Genomic DNA, 26,720 nt, shown 5'->3' on the forward strand with positions numbered 1-26,720 from the left:
CCTAGAGCCCACTAAAGGGGGGGGTGGGTTGTCCCTTCTAAGCCTTGTCTAGATACCTTCCTAATAATATAAGCACAGAGGATTTTCCTTGATTAACCTGTAGGCCTGAAAATCTGCCAGACTGCTTAAGATGTGTCAGTACTTCAGGTATTGTTTTCTGTGGGTTTGTCATAAACAATAAGTTATCTGCAAATACTGATGTTTTTATTTCTTAATTCATACTCTCAGTAAATCCTATATAATAATTCTCACCTCCAACAGGATGTGCTTGGGACCGTGCCTGCCGGAAGTGGTCTGCTAGGCAGGCAAGCACTGACCTCAGTGACCTCAGTGACAGACAATTTGGCAAGCAAAACAATCTGAGTGCTGGCAATCAGGACACAGGGTTGATAGGAGAGTTTTAAAAGACTGAAGGAACCGAAAGTGTTAAATGGGGGGAGGGGGGAAGTTCTGATGACTGAAAGACATGAACATTTGGGAAAGGAAAACAATCTGAATGCTGGCCATTAGGACACAGGGTAGATAGGAGAGTTTTAAAAGACTGAAGGAACTGAAAGTGTTAAACTGGAGAAGGGGGAGGGAGTTGTGAATGACTGAAAGACATGCAAATTTGGGACAGGAAAACAATCTCAATGCTGGCCATTAGCACACAGGGTACATAGGACAGTTTTAAAAGACTGAAGGAACCAAAAGTGTTCGGGGGGGGGGGGGGGGGGTGCAAGTTCTGAATGAATGAAAGAAATGAAAATTTAGAATGCCGGGCATTTGTACACAGGGTAGATAGGACACTTTAAAAAAAAAATGAAGGACGTGAAAGTATTACATCTTGGGGGAAGGGTGAGGAGGAAAGCGGTAGGGTATCCGGATACTGGGCGTTAGGGCCACGGGGGTACATAGACTTTTGAAAGCCTTAAGGAACCCAAAGTGTGGGAAGGAGGAGGAAAAGGAGGTGAGGGAACGGCGTGAGGGGCATTAGGAACAGGGGCGAGGGCCCTGTCACACACTCTCATTCTCACACACACACTGTCACACAGACAGTCTCACTCTGTCACATACCCACACATTCACTCTGGCTCTCTCTCTCAAACATACACACTCCCAAGAAAAACCTTGCTAGCGCCCATTTCATTCGTTCCAGAAACGGGCCTTTTTTACTAGTCTTTTAATAAAAACAATGGACAACTATCTAAAATACAGTTAAAGAAGAGTTTATGCAATAAAGTTTTAACTTGCACTGTACAACTGGTAAACACTCTTCCCACAGTCTATCAAAGGCAACTCCTAAATCATCAAATGGATCAGCTAGTAACAAAGAATCAGCACAGCTTAGCTATCACACGCTTATGAACTGGCTTTGCATTTTGATTGTGACTGGTGTTTTCTTCAAATATCATTTTTTTTTTTCTAAATCAAGGAACTGGAATTGCTTCCAGATATGGCCAGAAGTACTCTATAGAAGAAAATAGTTTCTGGTCTGTGGGTGCTACAGCTAGGGGCATTGTTCTCCTTAAAGTTTCCCTGTTAATATATTGTGAAATATCACTCTAACAGGTTTTTTGGTTTGGCTTCATTAATAATAACTGGAACATACCTCTAGAGCATTCATGCCTCAGAAGATTCTGCACATAAGTGGAGACTCGCAGGTATGTATAATGGTCCAATCAGTGCTGTGCTGGTAAATGTTTAACAACAGTCTCTCTCTCTCCCCGGTCCACCTCTGCGCCCCCCCCCCCCCCCAAAATTGCAGAGCTGGCTATAGCCGGGGAGAGAGCCTGGGGGGGGGGGGGGCAATGCATTACTCCAGGAAAAAAAAATTAAATGATCCCAGGTTCCAATCTAATTCATGTTTAATGTGGGATAAAATGCCATAAATACTACTACTACTACTTAACACTTCTAAAGCGCTACTAGGGTTATGCAGCGCTGTACAGTTTAACAAAGAAGGACAGTCCCTGCTCAAAGGAGTTTACAATCTAATGGACAAAATGTGCAGTCAAACAAATTGGGGCAATCTAGATTTCCTGAATAGAGGTATAAACATTTAGTGTTGAGCACCTGATTCTCAAAGTGGGCATATTCCAAACACTATAATGAAAATAAAATGATTTTTTTTCTACCTTTGTCTGGTGACTTTGTTTTTCTGATCATGCTGGCCCAGTATCCGATTCGGCTGCTGTCTTCTTAACTCCGTTTCCAGGGCTTCCTTTCCATTTCTTTCTTTACTTTCTGCCTTTCTTCTTCATTTCTTGCCCTATATCCGTAAGTAAAAGCTGGGTCCTCCGCAGACTTGACTGTCCAGTGGATCCAGCTTCTGCCTATTTTCTTCATCCATGTGCAGTTTTTCTCTTCTCTTCTTTTTCCCTCATCTCATCTCCTTCCTCACTCTTCCCTCCCCTCCATCCATGTCCAGCATTTCTTCTCTCTCCCTTCCCTCTCCTCCTTCCATGTCCAGCAACCCTCCTCTCCCCCCTGCCCTCCCCTCCATCCACCCATGTCCAGCAACCCTCCTCTCCCCTGCCCTCCTCTCCATCCACCCATGTCCAGCAACCCTCCTCTCCCCCTGCCCTCCCCTCCATCCACCCATGTCCAGCAACTCTCCTCTCCCCTGCTCTCCATCCACCCATGTCCAGAAACTCTCCTCTCCCCTGCCCTCCCTCCATATCAGGGATTCTCTTCTCTCCCCTGCCCCCCTCTATCTATCCATACCCAATTTTCTTCTCTCCCCTGCCCCCTCCAGCCATCCATACCCATCGATTCTCTTCTCTCCCCTGCCCCCTCCAGCCACCCATACCCAGCGATTCTCTTCTCTCCCCTGCCCCCTCCAGCCACCAATACTCAGCGATTCTCTTCTCTCCCCTGCCCCCCTCCAGCCACCCATACCCAGTGATTTTCCTTGCTCCCCTGTCCCCCCTCCAGCCACCCATACCCAACGATTCTCCTCGCTCCCGATTACCTCCGTCGAAGCGGCCACTTGTTACTGAAAGCCCTGCCCATCTCTAGCCTTCCCTTCGAGTTCATTCCTTCAGAGTCCCGCCCTCGTGGAAAGAGGAAATGATGTCAGAAGGCGGGACTCTGAGGGAATGAACTCACGAATGGAAGGCTAGAGACGGGCAGGGCTTTCAATGATGCGGCCGGACGGAGGTAATAAAAAAGATTTAACCCCCCCCCCCCCCCCCCAGGGCAGCGCAGGCAAACGACTGCAGTGGTGGGAGGTGAGGTAAATGGGGTAAGCATGGCTTGTGGCGCCCTCCTGTCATGCTTACCTCGTTTAACGAAGTCGGCTCACCCTGCAGAACAACCGGCTTGCAAGATGTTAAAAAATTTAACAACCGGCTCTTGCGAGCCAGCTCCAGCACACCACTGGGTCCAATCTACATCCTCCCAAGTTTTGTTTTAACACCTCTACAGATTTCAATATGCCCGTTTCTAGTAAGAGATTTGTTACATAAACTACCCCTTTAGATGCCCAGCGATGGAAAATCCCCATCTCCATTGCTGGACCAAAATCTAAGTTTCCTATGAGTGGTATCATATCTGTACAAGAAGGATTCTGGTGCAATAAAGTTACCAAGTATTGCCAGGTAAGTCTTATAGGGTGTAGCAGTATGTGCCACTGCCAGTGCTTAGGGACATTTTGAAGACTATATGGAGAAGATAGTGAGGGTGAAGTGGCCAGAATAGGTCCTGTTCTATCCCCCAGTCCGCTAGGTGCTAAAGCAGGCATGCCCAATTGTATAAGTGTAGGTTTGGTATGCCAAGCCCCCCCCCATATAGTTGTTCCAACTGAACCTTTGGTTTCTTACACCCCCCCCCCCCCCCCGACAAAATCAGGTCAGCATCTTCCTAAGCTTTCTGTTATCCTTTTGTAACATATATAGTGGAAGGTGCCAAAATACATATAACCACCTACGGAATAAAATCATACTATCATGATTAATCCTGCCACTTACCAAAATGGGCAAATTATTTCAGAGGGTTAATTGTTGGCAAGTGTGTTGGAGCAACAGATCCATATTACGTCTGTATCGGCATCAAGGGTCAGATTTAAGTAATATTTCCAGATAAGTAAATCCATCTGTAGCCCATTTCAATGGAAACTCCCCGATCCACCATCTCCTGAGGTCTGGATTTGTAGGCAACCCTTCTGATTTGTTCATATTGAGCCTAAAGCCCCATAATCACCCATATTCTGCAAAACTTTCCAGTAGCAGCAGCAGAGACTAGGCAGGGGTAGATTCAGACAGCTTCCTCCCCAATTGGGACAGCCGTTGTAGAACTATCTTAGACGCCATTGCGCCATTCAAGATGTGCTCTACAAAGAGGTCAGTTGCCGCCCCGTGGTTTAATGATCAACTTAGAACGCTTAAAGCAAAAAGCAGAGGACTTGAAAGGGCCTGGCATAAACACCAGGACGCACAACATCTATCTGCGTGGAAGCAGTCTCACAGAAAGTACAACTATGCAATCAGACAGGCAAAAAAACACTACTTAAAAAAAAAGATTGGCCCGGATTATAATGATGCCAAGAAACTCTTTTTCTTTGTAAACAAACTAATGGATACCTCAGTACTTACCACTACCGGAGAAGGCACCCCGCCCGCTGAAGATCTTGCTAAATTTTTTCAAGACAAACTCAAGAAACTTCAGAGCACACTTCCGCAGAACAACTCTAGCATCAGTGATTTTATTAATGGATTGGACCCGGGGCCTGACGAACAACCAGCAGACTGTCTACTCTCAAGCTTTTCCGCTCTCTCTGCTGATTCTGTCAAGCTGGAGCTCCGTAGATTTGTTAGGAAGTACTGCAGGCTAGATGCATGTCCCAACTATTTGCTCCAATATGCCCCTGCCTGCTTCCTGGATGACTTGACGTTACATCTCAACTACATGCTTGGTACAGGCAAGTTTCCTACAAGTCATGGTAACATCTTGCTTACCCCGGTACCTAAAGACACTAAGAAACAAAGTAGTGATCTGTCCAATTACCGGCCAATAGCATCCATTCCCCTTTTCGTAAAACTCATGGAGAGTCTGGTGAATAAACAACTTAGTGAATACTTGAACAAATTTAATATTCTACATACTTCACAATCGGGATTTCGTTCGCTCCATAGTACTGAGACCGTGCTTATCATTCTCCTATCCAGCTTCAAGAGGGAAATAGTTGAAGGGAAGAGCATTTTACTCCTGCAGTTCGAGATATCCAGTGCCTTTGATATGGTGCACCACGGTATACTTTTGTGGCTCCTTGACTATTTTGGTGCAAGTGGTAACATACTAGCCTGGCTGAGAGGTTTTCTTACATCCAGATCCTACCAAGTCCACGCCAACTCTAATCTATCATCTCGTTAGAAATGCCACAGGGCTCCCCTCTATCACCTACCCTCTTCAATTTGATGTTGATCCCTCTGGCAACGGCTCTCTCTAAACTGGGACTAAACCTGTTTATCTATGCAGATGATATCACTATCTTCATCCCTTTTGAGAAAGACCTAACTGAAATCACCTGTAGGATCTGGCGCGGCTTTAACACCATGCTTGATTGGGCTAATTCTTTTCGATTTAAACTCAACACTGAGAAAACGCACTGTTTGATCCTCTCCTCTCCCTATAACAAACTCAGGCCTCCTACATTAATTACTCCTGAGCTCGTCCTGCCTATCTCGGCATCCCCAAAAATCTTTGGAGTTCTGCTTGACAGATCTTTGACTTTGGAGCAGCATGTGAACTCTACAGTCAAGCAAATGTTCTGCTCTCTTTGGAGGCTTAAGCGTGTCAAGCCTTACTTCCCTCCAGTCCCTGGTAATTAGCCGTCTTGATTACTGCAACAGTATCTACGGGGGATGCACGAACCTGCTCCTAAAAAAACTGCAAACTGCCCAGAATACAGCAGCTCAACTCATCTTCAGCAAATCGAGATTTGAAAGTTCGAGACCACTACGTGAGCAGCTGCATTGGCTTCCTGTGAAGGACCGCATCGTGTTCAAGATCTGCGCATTGGTGCACAAAATCATCTATGGAGAAGCCCCTTCCTATATGGACACTCTCATTAACCTGCCGCCCAGGAATTCCCGAAGGTCAGCCCGCTCGTACCTCAATCTCCACTACCCGGCTCCTCGTGGCCTCAAATATAAGACAATTTATGGTTCCTCCTTCCCTTATCTCAGCACTCAACTGTGGAACGGGCTGCCGCGAGAGGTCAAATTCACTCCTGATCACCCGACCTTTAAGAAGCTACTCAAGACCTTCCTTTTTGGCAGAGCGTATGCTGTGAGCCCTTCTGTAGCCACACCATTTTAACCCGCGGCTCTCTCTCTCTATGATAACTTAACACCTCTCCTCTCTTCCTGTTCCTCCTCAGTTACTTCTTTCTCCCTCTTGTGACCTTGTATTTTGTACTATTGTTTGTTTTTTAACTACTGTACGTCACATTGAGCCTGCCCTTGGGTGGGAATATTGTGGGATATAAATGTCATAAATAAATAAGTACACTAGAAGATCATCGGCAAATGCCAAGATCTTAAATTCATGTACACCCATGTAACACCAGTAATTTCTGGGTTTCCCACTATCTCCTGAATCAATGGGTCCATTGTTAAGGCAAATAGTAAAGGAGACAGTAAGGATCCGTGACGAGTTCCACTAAGCACCGGAAATATTGCCAAAACATCATTCACCAGAACTCTGGCTGTGGGTCCCCCATAGAAAGCTTTAATTTCATGTTCAAAAAAAGCTCTCGATGCCATAAACATGCAGGACCACAAATAAAAACTCCCAACTGACTCTGTTGAAAGCTTTTTCAGCATCGAAACTGATCAGTAATGTATCTTGACCTGTATTATGTACCCTCTTCAAGGAGACTAGGAGGCATATTTTCAAAGCACTTTGGGAGGCTAAGTTCCATAGGTTTCTATGGAACTTTGGGAGGCTAAGTGCTTTGAAAATGAGCTTTTAGGAGTCCATGTTTTTCACCGCCTGTCTCCCTGTCACCGCTTTTAGGAGTCCATGTTTTTCACCGCCTGTCTCCCCCTAATGAATCCTACTTGAGGCTCTGTTATAATGGATGGGAGGAGCTTAGCTAAATGGTTAGATAGAATAGTACCCATTAATTTTGCTTCATAGCTAATTAGGGAGAGGGGCCTATATGATTCTGGGTACGCGGGGTCTTTCCATGGCTTAGGAAAAACCATAATATCTGCCAGACATAGAGAGGTAAGTAGGATACATTCCTCTATGGAGGCATTAAAAAGGCCATGTGCGGTTGCCTAATTCTGTTACAAGAAGCTTGAAGAATTCGTCCCTATAGCCATCTGAGCCTGGCACCTTGTGTAATGCGCTTCTCCCTACCACTCAATGTACTTTATCATCGTCAATGGGCCTATTCAAAATAGCAGTCTGTGTTTCTGTAAGTTTCGGTAGCTCTAGACTCCCCAAATAAATATCAGGATCCTGCTAGTATAATTGGGTATAATATTGTTGAAATATTTGTGTGATGTCACTATCTGAGTACACCATCCTATTTGTATAGTTGGAAATGACACTACATTGCCAACTTCTTGGCCCGCTGGTGCAGCAATTCGTTAAGGGCTGCCTGACCAGCTAACAATCGTTCTTTTAACTGAACTGTGGGAGTCACCCTATATGCCATATGTAACATAATAAATGACAGCAGATAAAGACCTGTACGATCCATCCAGTCTGCCCAAGATAAACTCATTATACATGGTATGCGATACATGGTCTTGTTCCTGAATGTTTGTTCTTGTGTGTCTTGTTTCTGAACCATGTTCCTGAAGCCTTGCTTTTGCAAACCTTGTTCATGGATGCCTTATTCCTGTATGACTTGAGTCCTGCCTAGTTTCATTCATGTGTCTTGTTCCTGAATCCTTGTTCTTGTGTGTCTAGTTTCTGAACCTTGTTCCTGAATGCCTGGCCTGGCTCCTGTATAGCCAAACCCTGCTCCTGGTTTCTGCTACTGTTTGACCCTGCTCCTGTTACAGTCTAACACTACTATTGATTCTTGCTACAGTCTTACCCTGCTCCTGGCTCTTGCTACAGTTAAACCTTGTTCTTGGCTTCTCCTACTATCTAGCTCTGTTCCTGTTTCTGATATTGCTAAGCTCTATTCCTGGTCTTTGCTATAGCCAAGCTCTGCTCCTGTTTCTGCTACAGTCAAGCTCTGTTCCTGGTTCCTGCTTCAGCTCTGTTCCTGGTTCTGGCTACAATCAAGCTCCATTCCTGGTTCCTGTTACAGCCAAGCTCGAGCTCTGTTCTGGTTCCTGCTACAATCAAGCTCAGTTCCTGGTTCCTGCTACAGCTAAGCTCTGTTCCTGGTTCCTGCTTAAGCCAAGCTCCATTCTTGCCTTTAGTCTGCTGCTGTTTGTTCCTGTTGCCCAGCTCCTGACTTGCTCTGTCTGCCGTGTCTTGTTTTGCTGTTTCTTGTCTATGGATCCAGTTCTTGCCCTGCCTAGCCTTGTCTGAACGCAGGTCTAGCCCTGTTCCTGTGTCTTGACGTGTTCCTGTCTGGGTTCAGTTCTAGCCTTTTTGCCTTCATCTCTTGCCTCATCTGGATCCAGCTTCTGTCTTGCCTGTCTGCTTTGTCCAGTTCTGTCTGGATCCAGTTCTTATCCTGGACCCAGTTTTAACCTAGTTCTGTATTTTGCCTTGTTCTGCCTGGGGTTCAGTTCTGTCTTGCCTATTCGTCTGTTGTATCTTGTTACTTCTAGCCTGTGCCAGGCCAGAGGACTTGTCTGCCGCAGTGCTGTCTATGGCCGAAGGGCTCACCATCCCTGAATCTGTGACAGATTGCAAAGGCCTCCATGGTCGTGACACCTGCTCTAAATTATTCCAGTTTCTAGAATCTTTTCAAGATCATCTCAAAGCAGGGTACATTATTAGTTTCGTTTAAATTAAAGGTTCAGAAAAAAATCAATTCTGATTATATATTTTGCCAAGAAACATGTATGTTTTTGTGGAGAGATGACAGTGATGTTTCCTGGTGTAGCCAGTCTGACCTCTAATTTGAAAGAAGGCATTCCTGCAGTTAAAGCCTTATTTTTTTCTCAAATTGTGTTGTATCTGGTTATATATGGACAGAATAAGAATGTGTTTTTAGGTCCTTCTTATTTAGAAAATGTTCTTGTTGTAAAACCTGTTTTGTAAGACACAAGAGATTTCATGAGATTTTAAAAATGTTTTGCCTGCTGCCCCCACAACCCCTCCACCTTCCCACTACCTAAAGGCCCTGAAGAGAAGTCCCCAATCGCTTTTGCTCCTATCGGTTCCTCAGCCAAAATAGCGGCTGAAACTGCCGTGGGAGGTCCCAGTGGCCATTTTGAGATTGCTTATGCTGGTTCCAATCTCCAGTCCCAGCAACCATTTTGGCTGAGGAACCGGCAGGAGCAAGAGAGCCTAGGGATCACGCTTGCCCAGAAAAGGCCACTAGTCCACCAGGACATTTAAAAGGTAGGCCCGGACAGCATCAGGGTAGGCATCATTAGACTACCAGGGCATTTAAAGGTAGGCCAAGGAGGTCCTATGGGTGGTCGGGCAGCCTGAAGGGGGGGGGGGGGGGGAGTGGAAAGATTCTGTTTCAGCCAAAATCCAAACCTGGATTTCAGGCTGCTCTCAGTGCTGAATCTGAAACCAAAATTTGGTCGGCCTCTAGGATACATTCCATTCTCTTTGGAGAGTGCACCAAATACCTTGCAGCCATTTCTGTTGCCATAAAAAGGTAGACAATATTTTATTCAGTACAGAAGACAGTGGAAAAAAGGATGGGGATGAATGCACATAAACTACATAACAGTAGGCACAATTGACGTTTTAATAATTTCTACCTAGCCCCACTACTGAAATCAATGTATAAAGCAAATGTGGCTGTCTTCCCGAAACCGGGTAAAGACCACTCCTCACGTGCCAGTTACAGACCTATAGTCCTGTTAAATAATGGCATGAAAATATTTACAAAAATTTTGGCAAACAGACTGGACCATATTCTTCCCAAACTTGTACACTGTAATCAAACTGGATTTGTGCAGGGAAGACAGTTAGGAGATAATGTTCAAAGCAAGAGCTATAGATTTGATTGATATTATAGCTAAAAGATGTGAGAAAGCTTTCTGCATTGCTACAGATGCAGAGGTAATGAATCCGATGGGACTGGGAAGGGGGGAGGAATTTTGGGATGTGGGTACGGTTCTTGTATGCAGAGCCACAGTGTGCCATAACAGCTGAGGATCAGAGGAATTTCCTCCTTCCAGAGGTATGAGAAAGGGGTGTCCCATGTCTCTGCTCCTGTTTGCTATAGCGAATGAACCTTTGGCCATTAGAATTAGAACTTCAAACATTGCCCCCTTAGAGGTTCATGAGAAACAGCATAAAATTTTACTATAAACTGATGTCACATTGATGTCTGACCCCAACCACTCTTTGGGGCTCATTTTCAAAAGAGAAAAATGTCCAAAAAGTGGCATAAATCTGCAAATGGCTGTTTTTTCACAAAAATGTACAAATTGGTATTTTCAAAACCAATTTTTAGTCATTTTTCTATGAAGTCCTTCAGAAGTGCATTCAAATTACAAGGGGGCGTGTTAAGAGTGGGATCTGGGCGTTCCTAACACATGGATGTTCTTCTGCCATAATGGAACAAAACAAAAACATCCAGGGCTATAAGTTGGATGTTTTTGTCTAGACCTGTTTTATTAACAAACTAGGAAAAAAGGTCCATTTCTGTCACAAATTAAACGGGCTTAGCAAGGTTTTCCTCGGAGTGTGTGTGTTTTAGAATGTGTGTGAGAGTGAGTGTGTGATAGAGAGTGAATGTGTGTGTGTGACAGAGTGAGACTGGGTGCGAGAGTGTGTGTGTGAGAATGAGAATGTGTGCCAGGGGCCCCCCCTCCCTCCCCTCCCAGTTGCAGGGTTGGCCCTCTCCCCCTCCCTCCCAGTTTCAGGGTCACCCCTCTCCCTCCCTCCCAGTTCCTGGGTCCGGCCGCCCCCCTCCCACCCACCCAGTTCCAGGGACGTTGCCCCCCTCTCTCCCAATTCCAGGGTCGTTGCCCCCCCTCCAGCCATTCTGCGATGTTTAACTACAAAATTAGGGAGCTGTGTAGTGTAATAAAACGCACCTGCAACTTTGTGAAGCTGACTCCGTGGCTTCACTGAAGTGAATGGTTCGTAAGGTTCGTCAGTCTGTCACCATCTCTCTTGGCCCCGCCCTCGCGCCTCTGGTAGGTTCGCCGCCCTCGACGTCATCACATTTTGACGTGAGGGCGGGGCCGAGAGAGATGGTGACAGACTGACGAATCTGACGAACCTTACGAACCCTTCACTTCAGTGAAGCCACGGAGTCAGCTTCAGAACGTTGGAGGTGCTTTTTATTACAGTAGAGATAAGCCACAATAAAGTACACTAAATGACCAGATAACCACTGGAGGGAATCAGGGATGACCTCCCCTTACTCCCCCATTGGTCACTAACCCCCCACCCCCTAAAAATGTGATTAAAAACATTACTTACCAGCCTCTATGTCAGCCTCAGATGTTATATTCAGATCCAATAGAGCAGCATGCAAGTCCCTGGAGTAGTCTAGTGGTCAGTGCAATGCACTGCAGACAGGTGGACCCAGGCCAATACCTCCCCCTAACTGTTACACTTGTGGTGAAAACTGTGAGCCCTCCAAAACTCACCAGAAATCCACTGTACCCACATATAGGTGCCCCCTTCACTCATATGGGCTACTGTAGTGGTGTACAGTTGGGGGTAGTGGGTTTTGGGGGGCTCAGCAGACAAGATAAGGGAGCAACGGTGAGATGTGTACCTCGGAGCATTTATTTGAAATCCACTGCAGTGCCCCCTAGGGTATCCTATTGCTCTCCTGGAATGTCTGTGTGGTCAAGTCTACTAAGAATGCTGGCTTCTCCTATATCTCAATGGCTTGATTTTGTGCATTTTTCACTTGGACATTTTTTTTTTCAAAAATGAACCAAAAAGATAAATGCAGAGATCACAAAAACATCTAGCAAATAGCCATTTTCAAAAAAAAAAAAAAAAAAAAGATAAATGCTTTTCTGTTTTGAAAATGGCTATATTCCCCACGTCATTTCGAAAGGGCCCCCTTTGCCTTTTTTTTTTACTGGCGGAACTGTCTCATTACAGTAAATTATCTGGCTGTAAAATTAATATTGACAAAAAAAAAGCTTTACTTTTTAACATTAATACTACAGATTTTTCTACAGTTCCCTTTCAGGTAGCTGATAAAGGATTCAGATACTTAGGCATTATCATATCTAATAATACAAAAAACCTGTATCATCTTAATTATGAAATACTTACTAAACAGATTCAAAGAACTGGAAATCTCTTATGTTGGTGGGGAACAATAGCGACACTTTGGATAATGATTTTCCCTAAATTCTTTTTTTTATTTGGCAATTAACAATAGCAAGTCCAACTAAACAATTTAAACAGTGGGACAGAATACTGACAAGAGTTTGTCAGGAGTAGAAAGTAAGTCTAAAGGTAAGGTGGTCTATCCTACAAAATGATAGAGGGTCAGTGGACTGGGAGTTCCCAACTTACAGAGGTACCATCAAGCTGCTGTCATAAAGGCCCTTGGGGACCATTACATAGAACAGCCTTCGATTCACTGGGTTCAACTAGAGAAGCACTGTATCTAGCCTATTCAATTTTTAAATCTTGTGACGGGCATAAAAGATACAAGAAATATAGCAGAAGCGCTTCTCTATTCCCTACAAGACACATGGGACAAGTTGAAAGAGGCTTATCAGGTTATAGGGGACGCGTACCCATTCAGTGCATTTAAAAATTATCACCTGTGGTCTATGGGTTATTTTATCCCACTGAGAAGAGAACTGGAAGAGGCAGGTTTTGTACTTGGTAACGATTTGGTGCCCCAAGGTTCCATGTTGTTCTTGAACCAACTACAGGAAATATTACAGTGGAAGATCCCCTTTTACCAATTTTTTCGGGGTGGGGAATTTCTATTGGGTAAAGACGCTACAGATAATCTACATAAAGATCATAATTGTGCCAGTAGTTCTGTTTAAGCTAAATCAACATTAAAAAATACTATCCAAGGTGTATGAATCTTTGGACAGATTATATCCATCTACCCAACCACCCACTAAAAGGGCTTGGCAGGAGTGGTTGGGTGGTCCTTTGAGTAAGGAAGACTGGGAAAGAGTATACTATTCTGCCCATAAATGTACGTCTATTACTAATTATAATCAACTCCAGTATCAAATTATACACAGATCATATTGAACATTCATTAAGGGGAAGAAGGCAGGGGACGGGGAAGGGGGAAATGTTGGAGTCAGTGTGGGCAGAGAGGCACACTGGAACATTAATTAATGGTGGGATTGCCCTACAATTAAAAAAATACTGCAGGTTGGTATGGGAGAAGATTTCAAGTTGGACTGGCGAGGATTGGTCTAGAGAATGACGCGGGGACAAAGTTTATCCCTGTCCCCACCCTGTCCCCGTGAACTCTATCCTTGTCCCCGCGAACTCTGTCCCTGTCCCCACAAACTCTGTCCCCATACACAGAAGCCGCAAACAGTTGATTTTATATTGAAATCTTTTATTACAGTATAAAAATGAACAATATTCTGAATTGTCTGTAATAAAGCAAAAATAGAACAAAGATACATCCCCCATCTTCCCTCCCAAGCCCTCACCCAGATTCTCTTATGCTCCCTCTCCAGCCTCTCCCCCAGTTTCTCATGCCCCCTCCACCCCTAGCCTTCAACCAGATTCTCTCATGCCCCTCTTCCCAGCCTCTCCTCCAGTTTCTCTCACGCCCCTCCCTCCCAAGCCTTCATCCAGCTTCTCTCATGCCCCCTGACCCCTTCCTAGCCTCTCCCCCAAGTTCTCTCATGCCCCCTGTCCCCTATATGGTTATTAACACGTTAATTGTCCACCCTGTCCCCTACAAAGAAGTAAACATATTACTACATCGTCGTCCTGCCAGGAGCGGCAGTGGACGGAGGAGCGCCAAGCAGTCAATCGGGATCCCAGTTCTCCGGGAAGTGAGAGGATGCCAGCTGCTGCTGCTGCTGCACTCTTCCCATTGGCTGCACATCTGGGCTGGCTCATCACGTTCTTCTGCTTCTGGCTCACTTTTGAGCTGCACGCAGCGCATACATCAAGCGTCTTGCCGCTGTGGGATTTTTTTTTTTTTAACAATAGCTTTGGGCCGGGGTCAGGCCAAGCAAGGACATTTGTCTCAGGGAGGAGCAAGCAAGAACATCGCCACTGCCCACCGCTGCTGGCCATGAATTTTTGGAAGAGCTTTTGTGGTACGGTCGGGCCCCAAAATATTGGTGGTGCTAGAGCACCCACAGAGTCGGCACCTATGGTTGCTACTACTGCAGCCTGGGGCGGGAGGAGGTGGAGAGAGCAGTCGAGAGCCCTCAGCTGATCAACTTGACAGTAAAAAGGTAGGCTTCAGTTTTACCGCAGGTGCCAGGGTTATTACCACTCCCACGGGGTGGGGAAATAATCTCTGTTTGCACCCACGGTAAAACTTTAAAATTTGTTCCCATTCCCGCGGTTTTACTGTGGATTACTGCGTTTACCCGCTCCCGTGTCATTCTCTAGATTGGTCTCAGAATAAACAAGCATGTTTTTTAGGTCTAACCCTCATTGGAACATGGCTTCTGGTACTTGCCGCTAAGATGAGGATAGCCAGAAAGTGGAAGGATGACTCAGGCCCATCTTTGTCACTTTGGTTAGGAATACTTTAAAAAATCCAATTATATGACAAACTCATTCTAAAGATTAACCCATTAGTGACCAATGTTCCCATAAGTGCCCATATGGGACCATTGGGCACTAATGGGTTAATGGTCGTGGTCATGAATACACCATGCTTTGGGAGTCTGTACAAATATGACTGCCTGTGTATGTTAATTACAATAGCATGACACATACCCTCCTACGCTCACCGTTGCGAAGCCCAAATGACCAATGTTTCTTGTTTTCGGTGAGCATGGATGCTAGGGATTTCCCCAATTGTGAGAATTATGGCCTGCTTGTCCTTGGAGATAGCGAAGATACTTACCTGTAGCAGACGTCAGACAGCTCCAGAATACATTTGAAAAATTCTTATTCCTTACATTCCCACTCGTTCTCTATGTTCCTCCCAACAAATGTACAGCTGTCTCTTCCCTCTCCCTCAGTTTTTTGCTTGAAACACTACTTTTGCATAGATTGGTCTTCATTTGCGGAATTCTCTCCCCGCTGATCTCAGACTTGAATCTTCCTTTCCAACTTTTGAAAAAATAACTGAAGATATGGTTATTTACACAAACCTTTTGTACTTAATTCTTAGTAATCTTCTCCTTTATCTACACTTTGGATTGTGTTCTACTTTACTTTGGGCCTCTTTTACAAAGCCATGCTAGCGATTCACGGTAAATGAGAGGAAGCCCATAGGAATTGAATGGGCTTCTTCTTATTTACTGTGCAGGAATTCCTAGTGCAGCTTTGTAGAAAAACCCCTTTATGTTTTTACCTATTTTATTGTCTGTTTTTATATCATTTTTTAATGTAAACCACCTTGTGGCACCGTTATGTAGTGATTGGAGGTATATCAAGCAACAAATAAGTAAATAAATTCTGAAAGGGTTTATGTTGCTGTTACTAAGTTGACACTAGAAACGTCCATTTTTTGTAGGGTTTTATGGCGAAATGAAACCCTGCTGACACGTTATTGGTCCCTTGCGTTGATTTACTCAAGCATTGTAACACATTGGAGAACACCATAGATAATAGATACCCTCCTTGTTAGTACCTTCTCTATAGAAAGAAACTGTTAGATAATGCAAAAATTTGTTTTGCTCCCCTGCCACCTTTTGGAGAAAGGTCTTCCTAAATCCATTGCTATCACTATAATTAAACTTATTTCCAATCTTACCTCATGCTGACAGTTGCTCATTTTATTATGATTTACGGATGGATGGGGATAGGATTTGACTCCCTTTCTGTTTGCAAATTATATATACACGTACTTATTGGAACTCGAACTCGGTTCCCCTGTTTCTCAGGCCGCTGCACTAACCATTAGGTTAATCCTCCATTGTAAGTCAAGTTATACCTTTTGTACACAGCCTTGGGTGAACCAATTTATAAAGACGGTTTATAAATCTTAACTAAATGCCAATACATTAACTCAACATCAGTAACTGAGTCAATAAATACTAAAAAATTTTTAAAAAAAAGTGCCATGCAGTTTTTGAACTGAAAAAAAAACTATTAACTTAAAGCATGAACAGATAACGACATGAAATTAGTCGCATCACAAGAATAAACTTGAGCAGGAGGACGGGAAAAAGATGAACAACACGATAGCAAACAACCCTCCCCGCTCTGCCGCGCGCCTGACGGTGTGTGCGTATGTGTAATACGTCATGAGCACTGTGCAACCAACTGAACCGACTGTCACTGCAAGCCAAGCCACTCGGGTAAAAGCTAAATCTCGCGAGAGGAGGAGGAACGGCGTATATCCCGGCTTCCATTTCGCTCGCGTAAAAGATGAAGACGGCCATGTTGGCGTAAGGGGAGCGAGCGAGGCGAAGGGGGAAGAAGAGCGTTGTGTCTGGTAGCTTGGCCGGATCATAATCCAGATCCATCGGGTGGTGGAGCGCTCGGGGATTCTCCAGCCCCCACGCCCGGAGGTCGCCATGAGCGGAGGGACGCCTTACATTGGCAGTAAGATCAGCCTGATCTCCAAGGCGGAGATTCGATATGAGGGGATCTTGTACACTATCGACACGGAGAACTCCACTGTGGCGCTGGCCAAAGGTACTACTAGGAGGGAGAGAGAATGAGAACTTAAGTGAGGGAGGGGAGTGACGCTCCAAATTCTACATATTCCCGGTTGGGTATTGTATACAATTCTTTTTACGGGACAGGCGGAGGCGGGGGGGTCTTCTCTGTCCCCCAACCAGGACCCCCCCCCCCCCGTTGTTTGGCATGGAGGGTTATTATTTTGCAGAGAGAGCTGTATTGTTACCTTCTGGGAGCCGCTGAACCTCGAGTTGGGGAACGTTAGTGTGGACTAACATGTTTTTAAAGGGGAGGGGTGCAGAGTGTGGACGCACTGTCTGTAACTTTATATTCGTTATTGTTTTGAAGATTTGTTCATTTGATAATTTAGCAGGGTAAAGTTGAGCTGATCAATTTTCCCTGAAATTATAGTAATTAAGATTTCTCTTCTCTATGCAAACTTTCTAATGACTTTTGATTAACAAAAATGACACTTTTATGACAACAGTACTCAAGACTTTAGGATTATATCCACTCACTTTTCGTGTTGGTTGCTTTCACTCTTGTTAGAAGAGTTTGATACTTATGGATTGGTGTATCTGTATTGTGAAGTGCAACTTTAGAAATACGTAGTTTTAGTATTCTGCAATTTGGCCATGACGTCAAAACTTATTGTTGGCATTTTAATGAAGAGAATCGGTAGTCGCACACAGGAGAAACTAATTTTATTAAAAGAGCATCTTTGCCTTCTAATTCCGCTTGCTTTAACCTTTTCTTTCATCATCTCCTTTCATCCTTGCAAACCAATTAAAAATGTTGTTTTGATTTCAGGGCTAAAGGTGGCTTACAATCCGTGTTCAGATAATTTTAGAACAGGTTCTTAAGATGAACCAAGCCTTAATGCCAGTGTATGTCATTTTGTTGACGTTAACTTTGTTATCCGTTCAACCTCTAAGTCCAGCAACTGTGATATGTTGCTGCTGTAGCATTATATTGCTGCTCATAAGCATTTGTGCAGTAAGAAGGGCCACTGCAGGGGTGCTCAGGTTGCCTAGGATAGTCCAGTTCATTGAAAACTTAGTTTTGCTGGGGGTGAGAGGAAGGTTGGGATACAGTCTGGCCCTTTTCATGTTTAAAAAGGTGGATACCAATAATTGACCATTTCTTGAATGTTGGCAACTGCCATACTCCCAGAAAGCTTGATCACTATGAGATATGAGGTGGGGGGCATGTGCCATGCACTCCCTCACTTCTACCTCAGTGGTCTTGGTTCCATGTTCATTAAGCCCTGCAGCAGAACTACTCCATTGGCAGTAACTGTTTTCACTGCTGTGAGTCCAGTCGTTTCCTTAGTGCTGGTGGGGCCTAGTTATTTTGTCAACGATGCTCTCTGTTCCTGTGGGGCCTTCTCTGTCAGCATTTGTATCACCCTTGCTATGGTATTTATTTTTCCTTGTGCTGGGAAACTGTATTATTTCTCTTCCACAAATGGAGAGGAGGGGTAGCCTAGTGGTTAGTGCAGCAGACCTTGATCCTGGGGAACTGGGTTTGATTCCCATTGCAGCTCCTTGTGACTCTGGGCAAGTCACTGAACCCTACATCATCCCAGGTATAAATAAGTACCTGTAGTACTATGTAAACCGCTTTGAATGTAGTTGCAAAAACCACAGAAAGGCGGTATATCAACCCCCATTCCAAAGTAGAACACATTCTTCTGGGGGCTGGATCCATCCATTGGAAGGAAAGTATAGCAAGTTAACATTTGGGAATCCCTGTCCTAATGCTTTACTAGAGGGACTGTGACTTTATGCCTATAGTCACTATTTGGCAATGTGACACAATGTTATTAATGCATTTGCTGATCAATTTTCTGTGATTGTGGTATACTGGAGTATCTTTTAGATCAGGAGATGCGTTGCACAGTAAATCCCCTTCACAAAATAAACACAAGGATGCACCCTCATCCAGCATGTATCAATTTTCTGTGGTTGTGACCCCTTTATTGCTGCCACAAGAAGCATGCATCTCCCCTGGAAGTACAGGGTGATTAATGTGTCTATGGATGGCCCACTCAGGTTTTTAATCCACACATCTAGAAAGTTGAAATGTTCATAATAGAAATTACAGTCAAACTTGATGGTAGGATAACATCCATTAAGTTCTTCCACAACTTGGAGTAACTCAGCCAGTAGTATTCCATAACAAAAATGTCATCTATGTAACTCCCCCAGTATACAACCTTATTGTACCCTGGTGTGGGATAACCACACCTAATTCACTTCAACCTCATTTGACCACAACACAATCTTGTATTTGTTATCAACCGAAATGGCAAACGCCATTACGTTACTTTGTAAGCCACATTGAGCCTGCAAATAGGTGGGAAAATGTGGGATATAAATGTAACAAATAAATAACATGGATTTTGCCCCACATTTGAGGTTGTGACCCACAGTTTGGAATTCCCTGCTCTAATCCTTTCCTCCATCCCACCAACTGCTGGATCACCTACTTTAGGGGGGGGGGAGGGCTTTTACTAAAGATTAGCTGAAGTCTGCAGTAGGGCTATAGGAATAAAATGTAAGATTAGAACATATTAAGTCTTTTAGGGCCCCTTTTACCAAGCTGCGGTAAAAGTGGCCCTGTAGTGGCATCAGCATGTGGATTTCCCATGTGCTGAGGCCCCTTTTACTTCAGCAGGTTTAAAAAAACATGGGAATGGCTGTGCAGTAAGTACAAACTTGCCATGCAACCAATTCCTGGGGAAGCCCTTACCCAGTGGTAAAAATAGAAAAATATTTACGGTTGTGCTGGAAATGGCGCATGGTAAGGGTGGCCTTACCATCATCTCCCGTGGTGGACTGGATTGGCGCATGCCAGTGCTGCGGTAGTTCTACTGCGACATAGTAAAAAAGGGCCCTTTAATTTTCAAATGACATATTGGAATTTATTAGAGCAAACTTTGTTTATGTACCTAAAACACTTCTCACACAACCTACCCAACTCCCGTCCATCTAAATCCTCTTTTACCTCAGCCTCAACTGTATTTAATTCATGTATTGACTTTATCATAACCCTAGTCTGTAAGCTACATTGAGCCTGCAAAAAGGTGGGAAAATGTGGGGTACAAATGCAATAAATAAAATAAATGTTTGAATATTTGGTGGTGTTTTTTTTTTTTTTTTTTAATCCATGCAGATAATTCTATTTCCCTAGGGCTTTTTCGTTTTTTTTAATATATATATATATACATGTATTAAGTTGGAAAGGGGAAGACTGTTAACATAGTAACATAGTAGATGACGACAGAAAAAGACCTGCACGGTCCATCCAATCTGCCCAACAAGATAAACTCATATGTGCCACTTTTTGTGTATACCTTACCTTGATTTGTACCTGTCTTTCAGGGCACAGACCGTATAAGTCTGCCCAGCACTATCCCCGCCTCCCACCACCGGCTCTGGCACAGACCGTATAAGTCTGCCCAGCACTATCCCCGCCTCCCACCACCGGCTCTGGCACAGACCGTATAAGTCTGCCCAGCACTATCCCCGCCTCCCACCACCGGCTCTGGCACAGACCATATAAGTCTGCCTAGCAGTATCCCCGCCTCCCACTACCGGCTCTGCCACCCAATCTCGGCTAAGCTCCTGAGGATCCCTTCTTTCTGAACAGGACTCCTTTATGTTTATCCCACGCACGTTTGAATTCCGTTACCGTTTTCATCTCCACCACCTCCCACGGGAGGGCATTCCAAGCATCCACTACTCTCTCCGTGAAAAAATACTTCCTGACATTTTTCTTGAGTCTGCCCCCCTTCAATCTCCTCTCGTTCTACCGCCTTCGCATCTCCGGAAAAGGTTTGTTTGCGGATTAATACCTTTCAAATATTTGAACGTCTGTATCATATCACCCCTGTTTCTCCTTTCCTCCAGAGTATACATGTTCAGGTCAAGTCTCTCCTCATACGTCTTGTAATGCAAATCCCATACCATTCTCATAGCTTTTCTCTGCACCGCTTCAATTCTTTTTACATCCTTAGCAAGATACGGCCTCCAAAACTGAACACAATACTCCTGGTGGGGCCTCACCAACAACTTATACAGGGGCATCAACAACCCCCTTTCTTCTGCTGGTCACACCTCTCTCTATACAGCCTAACAACCTTCTAGCTACGGCCACCGCCTTGTCACACTGTTTCGTCGCCTTCAAATCCTCAGATACTATCACCCCAAGATCCCTCTCCCCGTCTATACCTATCAGACTCTCCCTTCCTAACACATATATCTCCCGTGGATTTCTATTCCCTAAGTGCATCACTTTGCATTTCTTCGCATTGAATTTTAATTGCCAAACCTTAGACCATTCTTCTAGCTTTTTCAGATCCTTTTTCATGTTTTCCACTCCCTCCTGGATGTCCACTCTGTTACAGATCTTAGTATCATCCGCAAATAGGCAAAAACTTTACCTTCGAACCTTTGGCAATGTCACTCACAAATATATTGAACAGAATCAGTCCCAGCACCGATCCCTGAGGCACTCCACTACTCACTTTCCCCTCCTCCGAGCGAATTCCATTAACCATCACCTTCTGGCGTCTGTCAACCAGTTCCTAATCCAGTTCACTTCAGGTCCTATCTTCAGCCCATCCAGTTTATTTAAAAGCCTCCTGTGGGGATCCGTGTCAAAAGCTTTGCTGAAATCTAAGTAGATTACGTCTATAGCTCGTCCCTGATTCAATTCTCCTGTCACTCAATCAAAGAATTCAATGAGATTCGTTTGGCACGATTTCCCTTTGGTAAAACCATGTTGTCTCGGATCTTGCAACTTATTGGCTTCCAAGGCTTCCAAGGTTGTTAGTGTTGGATTATTTGTAGTAAATAATTAGCAGATTTTAGTACACACAGCTTCAGCTTTAGAAATGTTAATTTCTTTCTTCATCTCTCTCTCATACACCCCTGAATAATTCACTGCTGAGTCACTTTAAAGTTGAAGTAACAAAACATCTGTTTACTCACAGTTTGCAGTTAGATTATAATCAGACAGGCTTATATATACATATTACTATACATTTGTATTATCAGCTCCTTCCATGTGCTTAGATGGTAATGGATGCTCACACCACCATAGATTCTCTCAGGTTAGGAGAGATCATGAGCTCCATGTGCTCCATGTGCTGCATGTGCTGTGTCTAACCCCCACAGGAAGTTGCATAGCAGTGTGACCTCTCTAAGTAATTCACATCAGAGGTCACAGAGTAATCACAGAGAAATAATAGGTGACAGGCAATGCATGTAAAATACAATTACATTCCAACAAACCCCTTCTCATGCATAACTGTCATGCAATTATTTATTCATACAAAGTCCAAGCTTTATACGCAGATTCACAAAATGTTCTCTGGGTAACGGTTTGGTCATGATGTCAGCTGTCATCTCACTGGTGTGACAATAGTGTAGACTGATGACCCCTTCTTTCGCCAACTCTCGCACGTTGTGGTATTTCGTTGCGATGTGCTTGGTGCGTGACTGAACCTTGTCATTCTGTGACAGTCGGATGCAGCTCTGATTATCTTCCATTATCTGGATTGGTCTCTTTTCAGCTATTCCAAAATCCAGCAAAAGTTTTTCAATCCACATCAGTTCTCTGCACGCTTCCGATACGGCCACATATTCAGCTTCTGTAGAAGACAAACTCACAATACTTTGTTTATGACTGGCCCATGAAATTTGTACATTTCCATACATAAACACATATCCACTTGTGGATTTATAATCAGAATGATCCCCTGCCCAATCTGAATCACAGTAACATATTAGTTTTGGATTACTATTGGCTGAAATCTTTAATTTACAATCAATGGTACCCTTTAAATACCTTACCATCCTTTTAACTGCAGTCCAATCTGATTTGGTAGGTGAGCTGACCCTTCTGCTCAAAATTCCTACTGCATTTGCTATATCAGCCCTGTATGTGGTAGCTAGATATAAAAGCTTACCTATGGCTGATCTATATTGGATGTTATCTGGTAAAGGTTCTCTTACTGTTTCATCCTTCAGAAAATCAGTGATCATGGGAGTGCTTACAACTTGGGCATCTTGCATACCTAAACTTTCAATAAGCTCATTTATTTTCTGCTTCTGGCTTAGAAGATAAGAACCATCATTTTGTTTCTCAATTTCTATACCAAGATAGTATGACACATTACCAAGTTCTTTTATCTCAACATTGTGGTTTAAACATTTTACAATGTCCTTGTACTCTTGCTCACTTTTGCTTGCAATGAGCAGATCATCAACAAAAGCTAAAATGTATGCATATTGTCCATTTGTGCACCTAGTGTACAAGCATTTATCTGCTTCACCTTGCTTAAATCCTAAATTTGTCAATATTTCATGCAATTTTTCATTCCAACATTCTGCACTTTGCTTTAATCCACAAAGACCTTTGTTTAATTTACACACTAGCTGTCTTTGTTTTGTATTTATGAAACCTGTTGGCTGTTCCATGTACAAGTCTTCAGTTATATCTCCGTGAAGAAATGCTGTTTTCACATCAATGTGGTTGACTTGCATGCCTTTTGAGACTGCAATGCTCAGAAGTGTTCTGATTGTCGTGTGTTTCACTACAGGTGCAAACACTTCATCAAAATCTTCTCCATATTTTTGAAGATATCCCTTTGCCACTAATCTGGCTTTATACCTTTCCACTTTTCCTTGTGCATTCCTTTTTAACTTGAATACCCATTTGCATCCTATAGCTTTCTTGCCAGGAGGTAATTTTGTAAGAATCCAAGTATTATTTTTATCCAATGCATCAATTTCTTCTTGTGCAGCTTTATGCCATTCAGCAGCTTCTTCTGCTGGCATTTTCTCAATCTCATCCCATGTTAAGGGCTCTTGAGCTTCTGCTGACTTTGTTAAGTAAGACAGTCTTGGGGGTGGAACACCTTTGTTTTCCCTGGATGAGCGTCTGACAACAGGTTGGTCTGACCTTTCCGCATCCTCAAAATCTGAGAGTACTTCTCCAATTGATTCCCCTTCTCCAACTGTACTGTCTTCTTCAATGATCCTTTCTGTGTCTGCTTCCTCTGCCTGTTCCTCGTTAGATACAGGTGAGTTGCTTTCAGACATCTGCCTTGGTATGGCATTTATATACACTGGCATGTCTATTATGGTTCTAGTTTCATATTCTGGATGATAAGGCTCATCTGGGATAATCCAGCCTTTATCAACCCTCTTGTTTTCATCAAAATATGTAACATGTCTTATGCCAACAATGCCAGTTTTCAGATTCAAAATTCTATATCCTTTGTGTCCTGGAGTATAGCCAACTAAAATGCCCCTTTCTGTTGTGGAATCCAGCTTATGCCTTCTTTGCTTTGGTACATGAGCATATGCTGTACTTCCAAATGTTCTTATGTGTGACAGGTTTGGCTTCCTACCATGCCATGTCTCATGTGGTGTGCGCTCAGCGCCTTTAGTTGGCATTCTGTTTTGTAGGTACACTGCTGTGAGAATGGCTTCCCCCCATAGTCTTTTAGGGAGATTGCTATCTGACAGCATACATCTGGTCATTTCCACAAGTGACCTAAATTTTCTCTCTGCAACAGAATTTTGCTCTGGTGTATAAGCTACTGTTGTGATATGTTGAATGCCTTCTTGTTCTAGAAATGTGCGCATGCTTTGTGAAGTGAACTCACCACCATTGTCGGTCTGAAGAACCTTTGGTTTTCTTTCAAATTTATTGCTCACCATGGCTACGTATTTCTTCAGCATGTCTGTGACTTGACTTTTTTCTTTCAGCAAATAGGCCACACAATATCTAGAGAAATCATCCAAGAATATTAGCACAAATCTGTTATTTCCCAATGATGGGATATTAAACGGTCCACATAAGTCACTGTGTATTAAGTCCAGCACTTTATTACTCCTATTTCCTGTGTATGCAGGAAATGAGGGTCTCACACCTTTTTGAGTAACACAGTCTATGCATTTCTCCATTTTACCAGCATCTGCACTTATCTGAATGCCGGTGGCCAGTTGCTTACTGTAAAGATCCTGGATCACCTTAAAATCACGATGTCCCAGGCGGCGGTGCCAGATTTCCAGACTACATTTACCATCATTCTTCCTTACTTGCGCCATATGTGAGGCTTCACCTGAAATGTTCAGCTTATAAACATCATTATGCATAAAAGCTTCAGCATACACTTCATCATTTTTAGAGATTGTGCACTTACTGTTTTCAAAATGAATCACAAATCCCTTCTTATCTAATGTAGATACACTAAGCATATTGCAAACTGCTTGGGGAATATACAAGACATCACTTACAGGAATTTCTTTAACTTCATTAGACACTTTGCATTTTAAGAATCCAATACCTTTTGCTTGGATCTTAGCAGTCCCTGCGTTTGCAGTTTTAAGAATACCTTCCTCTGGACACATTTCCTGAAAGAAATCCTTACAATTGGTTAAATGGCATGTGCTCCCTGAATCCAAAATCCAAGTACTTTCATTTGAATTATTATTTACCATAGTCAAAGATTTTTCTGCCATTAGAAAGCCCTTGTGTTTATCTTTGTCCTTCATACATTTCCTGGTTTGAAAATTCTTTAGTTCCATTGGCTTAGGTGAGCTAGAGGGAGTGTTTTGTGTTTCCTTACACCATTTAGATACATGTCCCTCCTTTCCACATGAGTAGCAAATCAGCTTGCCCTTGGGTGGAGTTTTCCCATAGCTCCGCCTTCCTCTGTTCTTTGCCAAGAAATTTGTTTCATTTCTCTCTGACTTGCTTTGAGAACACATCTCCTCAGAATCATTTATTATGCATTCCTGCCTTAGTTTTGATGTTGCCTGTTCAAAAGATTGCCCTTCAATGGCCTCATTTACAGACCTAAAAACATCAAACTTCTTTGATAGTGAGGTAAAAAGAAATGCTCTTTTCAATGCATCACACATGGGAATTCCAGAAAGTTCTAGCTTTTGAAATGAAGACATAAGATGCATAATGTGATCATTACATTTACTTTTATCCCTTAATTTGGTTTCATTCAACTCTGCTAACCAAATTGGTTGCTGCTTTGCATATGTAGTTGCATACATAGTTCTCAGTTATATAAAATGTCCTTTGGTGTATCTTTTCCCTCCACTAATATGGCTTGTTTCTCTGAGAGAGCTTCCAAAAGCATGCACTTCACATAATAGTTTGCATTGTCCCATTCAGCCATATTTTCAGCTGTTCTGTCTTGGTCTAAGCATATATTTAATCTTTTTGCTCGAAGGAGACATATGAATCTTAATTCCCACTGCCGATAATTAAACTCAGTTAATTTAGGCACCTTGAGAGAATAGAACAATGGTGAATTTCTTCCCTCAGCCATTTTCTTAGCCTTCTGTCTGCTGTGTGGGGGGAGAGAGAGACAGACTGAATCTTTCCTTTAAAACTTAAGAGAAAAATGTGGCCTTTTTTTCTGCCTGGTAATATTTCTCTTCTTTTTCAATTCCTGGACCCTGGGCCCATAACCCTTTTGTTGGATTATTTGTAGTAAATAATTAGCAGATTTTAGTACACACAGCTTCAGCTTTAGAAATGTTAATTTCTTTCTTCATCTCTCTCTCATACACCCCTGAATAATTCACTGCTGAGTCACTTTAAAGTTGAAGTAACAAAACATCTGTTTACTCACAGTTTGCAGTTAGATTATAATCAGACAGGCTTATATATACATATTACTATACATTTGTATTATCAGCTCCTTCCATGTGCTTAGATGGTAATGGATGCTCACACCACCATAGATTCTCTCAGGTTAGGAGAGATCATGAGCTCCATGTGCTCCATGTGCTGCATGTGCTGTGTCTAACCCCCACAGGAAGTTGCATAGCAGTGTGACCTCTCTAAGTAATTCACATCAGAGGTCACAG

At 43.3% G+C, this 26,720-nt stretch overlaps 1 protein-coding gene across 1 annotated transcript in view; it reads left to right on the top strand.

The window, feature by feature from the left end:
* Nucleotides 1–16,551: 16,551 nt before the first annotated feature.
* The window catches only part of LSM14A (LSM14A mRNA processing body assembly factor), a 78,718-nt gene continuing 68,549 nt past the window's right edge, over nucleotides 16,552–26,720 (top strand). The window contains 1 exon segment of the mRNA XM_030204440.1: nucleotides 16,552–16,827. Coding sequence (XP_030060300.1) covers nucleotides 16,707–16,827 — 121 coding nt within the window. The 5' untranslated portion in view covers nucleotides 16,552–16,706.

This window comes from Microcaecilia unicolor, chromosome 5, assembly GCF_901765095.1.
Source record: "Microcaecilia unicolor chromosome 5, aMicUni1.1, whole genome shotgun sequence".
In the NCBI taxonomy this organism is placed as follows: Eukaryota; Metazoa; Chordata; class Amphibia; order Gymnophiona; family Siphonopidae; genus Microcaecilia; species Microcaecilia unicolor.